Source organism: Tribolium castaneum, chromosome 3, assembly GCF_031307605.1.
Source record: "Tribolium castaneum strain GA2 chromosome 3, icTriCast1.1, whole genome shotgun sequence".
In the NCBI taxonomy this organism is placed as follows: Eukaryota; Metazoa; Arthropoda; class Insecta; order Coleoptera; family Tenebrionidae; genus Tribolium; species Tribolium castaneum.
In genome coordinates, this window is record NC_087396.1 from 16624581 (window position 1) to 16636864 (window position 12284).

General features: G+C 35.9%; 2 protein-coding genes across 3 annotated transcripts; one reads left to right on the top strand and one right to left on the bottom strand.

Annotated features, from left to right (window-relative positions):
- Positions 1-85: 85 nt before the first annotated feature.
- On the top strand, positions 86-10426 carry LOC103313620 (proteoglycan 4). 2 transcript variants are annotated; one of them, XM_008197359.3, is made up of 6 exons: positions 86-868; positions 5714-5751; positions 5952-6007; positions 6061-6295; positions 7591-7854; positions 7896-10426. In XM_008197359.3, the coding sequence occupies exons 2-6, from the start codon at positions 5721-5723 to the stop codon at positions 10283-10285; spliced, it is 2976 nt and encodes a 991-aa protein (XP_008195581.2). In that variant the 5' UTR covers positions 86-868; positions 5714-5720; the 3' UTR covers positions 10286-10426. The 2 variants fall into 2 exon arrangements, with proteins under 2 accessions (XP_008195581.2, XP_008195582.2); XM_008197360.3 differs by having other exon boundaries at positions 98-868; positions 7905-10426.
- LOC657037 (uncharacterized protein) lies at positions 10345-12264 on the bottom strand. The gene is made up of 9 exons (XM_008197358.3): positions 12125-12264; positions 11804-12066; positions 11634-11752; positions 11509-11585; positions 11219-11462; positions 10965-11170; positions 10797-10918; positions 10552-10746; positions 10345-10503 (listed from the first exon to the last, which is right to left on the bottom strand). Exons 1-9 carry the CDS (start codon positions 12196-12198, stop codon positions 10436-10438), a joined length of 1368 nt encoding a protein of 455 aa, XP_008195580.2. The 5' UTR covers positions 12199-12264; the 3' UTR covers positions 10345-10435.
- Between the last annotated feature and the right edge of the window lie 20 nt (positions 12265-12284).

A 12284-nucleotide genomic window follows, 5' to 3' on the forward strand; every position in this document is an offset into this window, starting at 1 on the left:
GACAGTTGAGTTACATTTCATGAATCACGAGATGACTTTGACTGACTGTGACAGTACCAGAAAAAATGTTGTATACATACAGAGTTTCGAATTTTCTTAATTTCTTTGCTGTTTCATATTTCGACGTCGTGATACATTTAAAAGAAATATCTTTGAGATCGTCTCATAAATTGATTTGAAAGAATCTGAAGAATTCGGTAACACTGAAATTACATCTTCCTGAACCTATTGAGCCAAATGAAGATCAACGACCGGAAATCTCTGTTTACAAAACGAGCAGCTTTCTTCCGGGCCCGAAATCCGGTCCACATCCCTAATCAATTCCTCAGCCCCCGAAAGTGAAATTAGTTTTCGTGGTCGGCCCTTGGCTCGCGTTTGGAATACTTGATCAGACTTGGCAAGTGGATCGTCGTTCTAGATTTTGCTCGAAGGCCTACTTTCTTCTTCTTCTTGCACACAATGAGCTGTTATTACGAGTTCGGTGCACTGTCATTACGCACCGTATTTATCCAACAATGTCAAAATATCGAGACCGGATCGATTTCGGGGGCTTTCCCCCGCGCCATACGGCCGGCGATAATTTCACTGTCGACTAATTAGCTTGATGGCGGGTTTCTAAAAGCGGTTTCGGGATGAAAAGGGAATCGCACGTGTGAAAGTCGGGGGGCTCTGGCGCGTGCCACGAGAGGAGGGGCCTCCACTGTACCAGAAGCCCGGCTTTGATAGACAGCAGTTCGCTCATCGCGATTGCAAAGTGTGTAGTCTTCGTCTTGAGCATTTTCAAGACCGAGATTTCGCGCCAAAGCGGAACAGTTTCCGGTTAAGAGAAGCGAGTGGTTTTTCAATTTGCGGTTTAGTTTTTTCACAGGTAAGTTTTTCACTCATGAAGATTATGTATTTTTAACGGCACGTAACATGTGTAAAGAGAAAACTAGAGAATTATGTTAGTGTGCGTAGTGCGTTTCCTGGCCATGATATTGTCATTATTTTCTTCACAGAGTGTGATCAAACAATTTTTTTAATGTTTTGGTTCAAATGTTTGTGACAACAATTTAAGACAGACCTAATTCTTCCCACGCTGCATAATTAATTAAATCGTCTACTTTTTATTTATTTATTCATGAAAGTGTATTTAAATTGAAAGTTAACCCAAACTAAGATTCGGAATTTTATTGCCAAAAAATTACAAATGGAACCTATTCAAATTAGTCTCTTATTAACGCTGGAAATCATTTATGTATTATAATTAATCGCAGTTGTAAGCCATAATTAATTAATTAGGTAGGAATCTGTATTTTTAAAAATTCTGCAAAAATAAATAAAAAAATAGCATTCAATGTAATTAGTATCCTGTAAGTTCAACAAGTAGAAATCCTTGTTCTTATTCCAACTTTATGCTTCACGATTCACTGAACAAATAGACGCTACATTAAATATTTAAGCAATTGAACCTTAAATGCATAAAAACGCAATGTTGAGAGATTTGGAAGATTGGAATCTTTAAACTTGAATAAAAAAGCAAAAATTTCAGACTGGTTTGACTTGTAATTTTAACTACTAACTCTGGTATTTGGAGACATTGATAGCAATTAACAAACAAAAAAAAGCTAAATAAATTAAAAAGGAAATGCAAAAATTTCAATTTTTAAAATAACACAGAAATAATGTTTCTTTATGTGGAGCCTTTATTTTATTTAAGCAGCACCTAGTATGAAATATACGAGGCCCATAGACAGAAATATAAAATAATCTTCAATTAATGAAAAACTTTAACTTTAAAATTTGTTTAAAATTGCTGTTACTGCTGTTAGATAGACAAAGCTAAGGTTAAATTTGTAAGTTTCTAGTTAAGAATTCAAAGCGTTTTGAAATAGATTATAACAAAAATACGACCAAAACACCTTTTTCTATAGTAATTTAAGTTGCTGGAGCTAATGTTTTTTGTAATTAATACCTCATTTTTAAATTCCTGCATTCCTACATAATTAGCTTGGACGCAGTATACTCGCATTAATAAATTTGGCACGACTTGACAATCTTATTAATTAATTAATTAATAATAAGTGAACTAAAAATATTAAAAAAATTGGATTTCAAAACGCATTTTTTTGTTTTCAGGCTAGTTTTTTTTTGTTATAATTTATTCACACATTTAAAATTCAACTAACGGAACACTTTGCACAAATTTTTAGATTATATTTTCAGTTTTTATGAACAGTATAAGTAGAAGTAAATTTTTCTCTATAGAAACTTAGTACAGTCAAACTGTTTGCAACCCAGAATCAGAGTCATATTTGTAAAATTTTAAATACGAACAAGAAAAAGAAATACAAAGTGATGACGGACAGGACACAAAAAAGACCTCACACTTTTATCGTTGAACAATCGTTATAAAATTTTGTTAATTTAAAGGGCACTCATTCCAACAGTTATTTTTGAAGTAAAAGGTAGAACTTGAAACTTTTAAAACCAAGAATAAGAAATACAAGGCAATGAATGTATAACGACCTCTGATTAATTTATTTTTTGTTTACACATGAAGGACGGGACAAAAAATCTTGTGAATGAAAATTGCTCTAAAAAATGATTCAGACAAGTTTTAATTATTAAAGACTTTAACAATATTAAAATTAGACAGTGGAAATTAAAAATTCTTGGTCTTGTTTGACCAAGAAAATTTATATGTTCGCAGTATCAGACCATTTTCTAAATTATCAAAAACTAGAAAAATACTTTTGAAAAATTGTTCAACAGTTCTATGTTATCGTCTAAATTTTAGGAGCCAATGAATTACTACTTTATTTTAAATGATTATCCTCTCCCATTTTAAATCCACAACAAAAAAAACCTCTTCTATCGCAAAATTTGTTTATTATAAACCGAATCGTGTATTTTGAAAAATCTTTACATACTAAAATTATTTTGAAAATTTCGGTGTCAGGTTGCATTATTTTCGTCAATTTTTAATCTTTTTAAAAAATAGAATTTCTGCTTTACAGTAAAGCCTAATAAAAATTTCAAGAATAATGACTCTTTAGAGGTCCATTTCAACAAGAAATGTTCCTGTGACAAAGCAATATGTTATCAAAAAAAGTAATAAAAAACGATCTAACAGAATAGGTAAAAAAGCCTTAAGCTACTAATTTTTAATTTTAAATTAAATTTTCGTAATTAACTGAAACAGTATTCAGCGGCATGTGTTAGGAAACCTTTGGTTAAAAATGGTGGAGGCGCTGAGATAATTGGTAGAACAATTAATTTTTTCCAAACATCTTAATAATGGATCCAGCAATAAAATTACTTTATGTTTCCGTCACATGATGTAAATATGCGTAACAGAATGCATAAACTCATAACCTGTTTAGTATAGCAATGAATTGCTTACTTTCATTTCCTTTAGGAGTTGATGAAATCTCGAAAAGGTTTAATGAATAAATAAACGAAAGGGCAAGTAGCATAACATTATTTCTCTTGTACAAAACTGCCAGAACAACATATTTCATTACTTGTTTAGAGAGTAATTTCATCTAAACTGATGTAACATGCAAAGAAATTCATGTAGAAAAACACTCATGTTATGTATCGTGTGAAAATTTCAAAATGTTCATTTCAGACAATAACAGTTAATAATTCGCGGTTGTTTTGGAATTTTTGACACAGCGCTAATTATCAAGTGCATTTGAAACGCAGAGAAAGTCAAATTAATTTAAGGAAAAAAATCTAAACCGAAAATTAGAAATCTGCATATGAAACTGGATGACAGGTCTAAACCAGAAAAAAAAAACATTTTAACGAAAGTAAAAGCTCATGATAAATGAATAAATAATGACGAAAATTTTGTGTTTTTTGTTAATTACTTATTAAATCTTGTTTTGGAGACCTAGAAAACAAGTGATGGTCTAACAGTAGATGCCAAAAATTGGCTGCAAGAACCGTTGCATCTTCCAATTAACGCCAGTCAAGTAATTAATCTATTTGAAGCGGCGTTTTGTAATAGCTTTATAATCCATTTAAAATCCGATGAACCGATCCAATAATCGCTTCCTTTCGCACGGTTCTCAGCTGTCGACCAGGAAGCCCTGCGATCGTACGGTACACTTGCATATTTTCATTATGAAATGCGAAAAAAATGAAAGTCCAAGAAAATTTCAGTGCAGTGTTACACAACACATTATAATAATTAGAAGAATTGATATCGATCATTGTTGCGTAAATCGCTTCGTTACGTAAGAGATTCACACAGTATGTGAAATTCAGCTAAATTACTGCTTTTCGACGTAAATTAATTGAGATTCAAGTTTTCCCAACGAAAAAACGTCTTACACGGCCAGCCAAACATCATGCACCGATTGTTAAACAGGAGATCGTAATGCGTGCCAACTTAATGCGCACGAACTGGAAATTTAAATTGATTTAAAAACTTGCTGATTAAAAAATTACAATATCAAGAAGACTTTTGCAAAAAGCTAAAATTCGGGTCGCTGTTTGGCAAAAAGTGCCTCCTGGAAAGTTTCTCCATTTTTGGTTCACTCTTTCTTAAAGTGTACATAAATTGCAAAAATTTTCACATGCCACTCTAAATCTGAGAAATGGTCTTTCTTGTAGCTTATCTATTGACAGGTACACGGATATTTAGAGTTAATTAGAAATAAAGTGAAAATTTCAGGCCTCGGGTGCCCAAAAGTAAACAGAAATGTAATAAATTTAAAGTCAATTAAAAATACCTGAGTTACGTAATTCGATAAATATTCGTTCGCATTAGCAAAACAAGTTCATGTCCACGAACTTGAAATTGAAATTTCGTTTTGACACTGATTTTTATTAATGTTTAGTTCGACTCTTTACATTTTGCTGCTGAAAATTAATCCTTGCATCAGAACCTCTTACAATAATCATCTTTTTAATTCACCTTGACCAAATTAATTCATCACATTCGCTGACACAGAGACAAATGTTGAACAAGTAAACATGAAATAAATCGTAATAAAAATCAATGGATATTTCTTAATCTTGACTAAAAAACAGAAAACAAGAAATTTTCTATACCAGCCCCTTCTAGTTATTGCATAACACTTCTGTTATTAATTAAACTCGAGAATTATTTGTAGCACAGATTCGCAATTCGGTTCTGCTTTCACACTTGTTCGCAATGTCGTTTTCCTTGATTTAATTTGAGAGACGATGGGAAGAAATCCATTAAATTTATTCACAAGAAATGCAAATCATTTTTAATAAGTTTCCAAATTTTAACCAAAAGTAACAGAGAAATATTCAAAACGGAAGGATGTCAGATAGTGGTCTATTGTATCTATTCTTGTAAAGACAATGGGAGTTGTTAAGAAATTCAGTTGTGTAATATGTAAATAAACAAGGAAGAAATTTAGCAAAAATGGGATTTTACCCTTGAACCAGTGATTGTGATCAAACAGGACTTTAATTATTATTAGGCACAACTGTAAAAATTTATTAAAAGTAAATTGAAGCGCAGTCAGAGAAATCTTTTTAATTTCTATCAACAATAAACAATGCTAACAATTAAAACACCACCTGGCACCTAATTCGTAGTACAACGTTTGAAAGTTGGCACCTAATTGATATGTATTGAATGTATTTAAAGTAGTCTTGCGTGCAACTATTTAGAACCAGCAATGCTGGAATAACAATACAAGAAAATTTCTTCAGTTATTAATTTTTTCCTTTAATTCTTTTGTAGCTGCAAAATGCCACCGGTGAGATGGAAACCACTGCCAGGTGAGACTTAAAAATTAACAATACACTAGAACATCAATTATGCGGCCTAATAACGGAGAAACTCCAATCGACAAAATTCCACGAGAAAGTATTTTAGAATCACAATTTTGTCAAACATTTAACTATCAGGGCATGAAGCACTCCGGCATTTGGCCGCCAGGCAATTATTCAGCGAAAAATCAAATTTTTATTGATTACAGCTCTAGTCGTCTGTGTGTTCCATCTGGTGTTTTACACAGATGCTCAGATTAGACAGGTGGGTTTGAAATGATTTCATTTTCGTACTGGATGGTCACATGGGTGTTTCAGGATACTGTGTCCATGACGGCCGATGGGTGGAAACCCATTGTTGGGACCCGACGACCGGGGTATTATGAGTTTAAGTCGGATAGTAGCGATATTTACAAGTATGAGGTTTTTTCGACTCCGCCACCGACTAATACGGCCCTGCCTCCGACTGCCAGCGCAGGGCCGGAGCAGAAGCCGTTCCGGGGGTCGCCGAAACCGGCGAACAAGCCCACATTTGAGGGGAATAAATTTCCAGGTTGGTAAAAAAATCAATGTGAATTAAGAAATCAGAGTTTGAAAAGTATGAAAGTGGCCATATCAGAGTCAAGAGAAACACACATTTTAGTTTTTTTGTTATTTTAATTAACCGGAAATAGTTTTTTGTGCCAGCATTTCTAAATCAAAACCACCAAAATGCGTTATTGATTAATATCTCTCTTTCAAATACTGACAAGTTGACTACTTTGAATATTTATATCGAAAGATCAAAAACATTCTCCCGCGTTTAAATAATGCAGAGGTTTTCTCAGACCTTATCAATGAATTGTACACAAGTGTCTATCAACTATGAGAGTTTCAAAAATTAATTACAAAACTCAATTCTGTTCGATGTTTCACATTTCACTTTCAAATGCTCTCAAAAAAAGGTTAATGATAGTTTTGTTTTTCTCCTAATTAAATCACTAATAAATAGATTTATTGTTTGAGTTCAGTACAAAAGAAATTATTACGTTTTTTTTATTCAAATTCATTAAAGTAGAGTATATAAATTTATAAAACAGTTATAAAAATTAAAAATAATTTCTTTTTTTTGTAACAATCATTCTGTTTGGAAAATGGATAGACATATCTCGTCCACTGCTGTCCCATGTATGGTTAATAACTCTATTATTTAATATTAATGACTGACTACTTGAACTAAATAACTCAATCTTGTGGAAATAAACCTCTTCAAGCGATTAATTACTCTAATTTTTTAAATTGTTATTCACAAATCGCGACAAAAAATGTAGCCAAAAATTTCCTTTATGTCTCGCTTAAAATGTTATTAACCTTCAAAAATTCCTAACAAACGTTTCGCATCCTGGGGCTCTTTTCAAATGAAAGTCATTATCTTAATTATCTCAGCGATTTAACTAATTATAATTTAATTGAAATATCAGTTAGCAAATAAACAATTAAAATTTTTTGGTAAGGATATAACTTCTATTTCAAAAAATCGATTCTGAAAAGAACTCACTTAAAAAGTATCTGTATAACAAGAAATTTGTGTTTCAATGTTTTTTTTGTAAATAATAATTCACCTTAATGCACTCAATTTAATATCTCACAAATTGCAAAAGTAGAGAAGAATGGACGGTGTTAACAAGAGAAAATTAGAAATGTATCCTCCAATTATTCGTTTGAAATTTTACATGATTTAGAAAACGCGTTTTACCATATGTTTATGGTACATCCATTCATACGCTCATTACAATTAAAAAATTATACCAGAGATTTCTATTTATCCTTGACCTAAAATTAATAAAAAAATTGTTTAAAAACATTTAGGACGAAAAATTCCGCACCAGAAGCACCCCCAACACAACCCCTACTTTACTCTCCCCAATTACGACTCCCACGGCCCCCACATCCCCCTGGGTGCCGTAATTCACACCCGCCCCAGCCAGATCGGCCATATCAAGCCCCTTGCAACTTCCATCAAACCCTTTATACAAATATCACCCAGCAGCAAACGAAACATCAAACCAATCCGGATACAAACATCAACAAACAACTACCGGGATGATATTTTTACAGCCTCGGCAACTTCCGGTGAGTTTCCTTCAATTTCCAGTATTTAGAACCTTGACCAGGGTTTCCAGGCACCTACACCCATTTTAAAACACCGACCAGTAACATCCGGACACGTGAAACAATAGACTTGGGCCTTCCGGGCGCCAATCACTATTCGATAAACCAGCCCCACGCCCACATTGAGTTCGCCAATCGGTTTGCTTTGCCCCCCACCAGCGAAAGCGTCTTCCAACAGTACAACAATCCGGCAATCCCGGCTTTTATCTTCTCAAAACACCCCCAAAGTAATGACGTTAATTATCAGTTCAACACTCAGGAGGATTTCACCCGGAATTTGGTACCGCCGCCTCAGATTTACCGCAATAAGGAGGCCGGGACTGAAAAAGTGAAAGAAAAGGGAAAAGTTCAGGAAAATGTTGTTCTGCAAGTACCACCACCCTTCCAGTTCCAGAAGGGCAATGATCCAGTTCAAGTTCAAGTCACTAGAGAGAAGATTCAAGAGTTTCACAATAATGTACCACCTGGGTTTGATGGGCAATACGTCGAGTACGATTTTTCGGGAGTGAGACAGCCTACAGTACCATCGAAACCTGTATATGAGGTGACTGAGGGTAAATGGGAGGAACCACCGTCCCAACGACCAATCCGAACGAGAAAACCTAGTCAACCTAAGAGACGTCCCGAAATCACTCCAGAAGTTCCCGTTTTTCTACCGACGCCTTACAAACCTGATGGGCAAAGCGGAATTATCCCGACTTCACCCACCCAAAGCGAGGTATCAACAATTTTCACAAAATTATCGAAATTACAACGAGAAAAAGCCTACACAACACCTAGTCCCAACGATTACAATGTGAAAGAAGTTTCAACACATTATCCCGTTTTTGGAAAGCCTGTTTTTGCAAATCCGCCACCTTCCGACGAAATTTCAAACGATATAACGACACCACATGAAGAAGTTGTGACCACAACGAAAGAACCACAACGTGTGAGGCCACACAGAAGGCGCAGACCTGAATCCAGACGTACAACGACAACAACAACGACAGAACAACCTGAAGTTATTGAAAATTATGATTCCCAAAGGACACAAGAAAACGAAGCTTATTCACAGTCGGTTGAAACCGAAAGACCGGTCAGAATAAGACGACCGAGTAGATACAGAACAACAACACCACCAAGTGAGACTAGCGATGTCACTACGAAACCTAGTCGAGGGAGAAACAGGTACAGGACCAGAAATGGTGAAAATACAAGTTATGAATCAATAAGAAAGAGAATAAGGCCCTTAAGAGTGGAAACAACGCCACCAGTCTCTGAAGAAACTTACGACAGATCGTCTGAGTCTGAAGCGGTAGCGTCTGAAAAAAGTGAAGAAATTGAAGATAATCCAAAGGCTGAAACGGTTGAATTGGAATTGCCTGGGCGGCACTACATCACAGAGCCTCCCAAAAAAGTCAGGTATGAGACCATAAGACCGTTTATTGTGATTACAACAACTGAGAAAGCGCCTACAACAAACTTGGTTGTTCCTGAGAATGAAGTCGATTCGACTTCTCTGGCCAGTGTTGAAGAAACAACAACACCAGCGCCAACGACAACAACAACAACAACAACGACTCAAAGTCCGAACAGGATTAGAGGACGTCCGCTTAAATTTGACAATTCGAACAGACCCAGGTTTAGTGTCAAAGACTACAGGCAAAAGCTGAGTCAGTACAGCACAACCACAACGACTCCTGAGCCACACAGATCAACTGATAATCCCAGGATTAGGCTTCCAAGTAGGTTGCGCAGACCTACAACTTCAACCACTGCCAACAATGAAGAGGAAAGTACCGAACCGGTGCGATCCAGGTTTGTTCCTAAAGACCCCAGGCATTCTGGGACAACTGAGGACACAAACGCTGCGATAATTACTGAGAAAAATGTGAAAAGTGTTAATACAAGGCTACGGCCTTTTGGACGTTACAAGTCGACCACTGCCGCCACAACATCGACACCAAAAGTGTCAATCAAACCGAATCTTTTCAACAGGAAGCGACCCCCAATGATCAGTTTAAAGAGTCGCATTTACGGGAAATACAAAAATAATACCGAAACCACAACTGAGAAAGTGACAACAACGGAGGAGAATGAAGTTGAGGAGAGTACTTTTGAGTATGACGATGCGGAGTCAACAACTGAGAGAAGCAAAGTCACTGAGGACAGTCTAGAGGTGGATACAACTACTGTTGGTGACATTTCCAAAATCGATGCTAATTTATACTCGGCGCGAGTCTCCGATTTGACTTCGTCGGCTAAAAACGACTACAATACATTCAAATCGGTGGCCCCCACGAGTCGAAGAATCCCGAATTATTTCACGATAGCTACCGACGACCCAATTCTGCCCATCGAGGCGTTTTTCCCAAACATCAAGGATAAAATCAGGGAGAAGGATTCGTAAACCAGTTTTCGTAGCCAACTGGGTAACATCATTTTCCGGGGGCGAAGAAAAAGACAGTAAAATGTAAATTAATTTATTGTATAGTTGTAATTTATTATATTTTTGTAAACAAACAAAAAGTGCAATAAACATAAGAATCTATTTGTTTTTTCAATCGAAGTAGTTCGCATGTCGGAGTGATAATTTGGCGCAATTGTGCAACTCCTTATCTAACGGATCTGAAACCAGCAATTAGGAAAAAAGCTCTCGTGTCTCGGAACACTTACATATTTTATGTTTGCCGAGGATTGGGTAAAAAATTGGCAAAATGACGGGATTTGAGCAAATTAAGACGTATGGACTGTTACTCTCGCCGTTCGGGAAACGTTTTCGGTAAGTTTCCTGGTCCAAACAATCTTCCACGAAAACACAGCCGAGAAGGCAACTCGTTGGATAGTCTCGTGGAAATTTTAATGACTGGTCTGGAAATAAAGCATTGATAAAGTTCCCCGAGGCGAAGCCGAGTGACTACCGTTGTAATAGTGGCGATAAAATGTTTCTAACGCGGAAATTTCATCCTCGTCTGGTACTTTAGCAGCCGCTGCTATCCAAAGGCGCCCCCTGTGATTGGTTTTCCACGTCCTGCCTTCGTGTCTAAAAACCAATTTTCCGATTTTTTCGTTAATTTTTTGCAACTAACTTTTTGACTCCCGCTACCAGAAGACTAGCATACGGTTGGTGCATACTCAGGCACAGCCCATGGTCGGTATTTGCGATAACCTCCTCGTCATAAACCTTCCCATAATCGATAATGTGGGCTTTACTATCTTCCGGACCTAAATCTTCAACACCGACCGGCTTTTTGTGTCTCATTTGTACCAACAAATCGACCAAATCGTTATTATCCTTTCAAATAAGAGTGAATAAAACTAAGTTATAGAAATAAAAACATACAGGCGCTATAGTAACTTCCGATTCTTTTTGCAATTTCCGGTACAATTTCTCGACATTAGCGAGATGTTTTTTAATGTCTTCGTGAAGTTTCTCCTTGATTCGCACATCTTCAGCCGTGCTTTCAATTACTCGCCGGGTCGCAAAGTCAAGAGCTACAACCAAGGTGCGTTTGTCTTGTTTGTTCTGATTTGAGTCGGTTTTAAAGTAGTCGTTATCGTCATCAAAAACTGTGTTTTCTTTATGTCTAAAATTTTGAATCAAAAGAAATTTTTCTCGAAATTAATATTTACTTTGTGACGGAAGCACTTTTCCTGCTTTTGCGTGAAGATGACAAGTCTACGTAATTCTCTTCGCCCATTAAAGTAACCTGATTGGAGAAAAAATAGTTTGGCAATTTGATGGCAACTAAACTTACTGGTTCATTGCAGAAAAAGCAAGGCCCTGGACCTTCCTCATAACAATGAATTCGTCCACAATTCAAACAATTATTCATAAATTCGTGCTCCTGACCTTCACAGTCACACATTGTCCTACCTGATAAAAAAATAAGTACATTTCTAGCTAATGATTTAATCAAATTGTGACCTTCCTGTTGTTTTTTCTTCTCTTGGAATGCGTTTATATCACTGAAGCGTTTCTTGCCTTTTTGCTTCATTGCCTTATTATTTTTTTCCTGACTTTTGGAAGCCACCATAGCCTCAGAATGACTTTTTTTTGAGGCCTTATTACTACCAAATAAAATATTACAAATCCCCTCGTACGATGTAACATGACCGGTATTGTTCTTATCAATTATATTTTCCATAAATTCATCTAAATCCTCCTTGTTTTTTATACTATTTATGTAACTGCATTCACGAAATCACAAATGTAAAACCCAAAAGCCCAAGTAAGGAAAATGCTTACTCGACAATATCCGATTCGACATGATTTCCCAAAATCACCTTCAAGTGGCCCAGCAGCAAATTCTTGGAACCCATTTATGTCAAATTTTCCAAAAACTTCCCAAAAAACACTTGTCTAACCTCACCCTTTGACAATTATGTAACCTCAAACTACATGACAC

Bases quoted from the DNA above. Each gene is read 5' to 3' on its own strand.
- LOC103313620 (XM_008197359.3), top strand. From the start codon at position 5,721: ATGCCACCGGTGAGATGGAAACCACTGCCAG. The intron at 5,752-5,951 runs GTGAGACTTAAA...TATTGATTACAG, and splicing joins GAGATGGAAACCACTGCCAG to CTCTAGTCGTCTGTGTGTTC. The intron at 7,855-7,895 runs GTGAGTTTCCTT...AACCTTGACCAG, and splicing joins TACAGCCTCGGCAACTTCCG to GGTTTCCAGGCACCTACACC.
- LOC657037 (XM_008197358.3), bottom strand. From the start codon at position 12,198: ATGGGTTCCAAGAATTTGCTGCTGGGCCACTTGAAGGTGATTTTGGGA. The intron at 10,919-10,964 runs GTTAGTTGCAAA...ATTGGTTTTTAG, and splicing joins CTGGTAGCGGGAGTCAAAAA to ACACGAAGGCAGGACGTGGA. The intron at 10,504-10,551 runs GTAAGTGTTCCG...TGCTGGTTTCAG, and splicing joins CCTCGGCAAACATAAAATAT to ATCCGTTAGATAAGGAGTTG.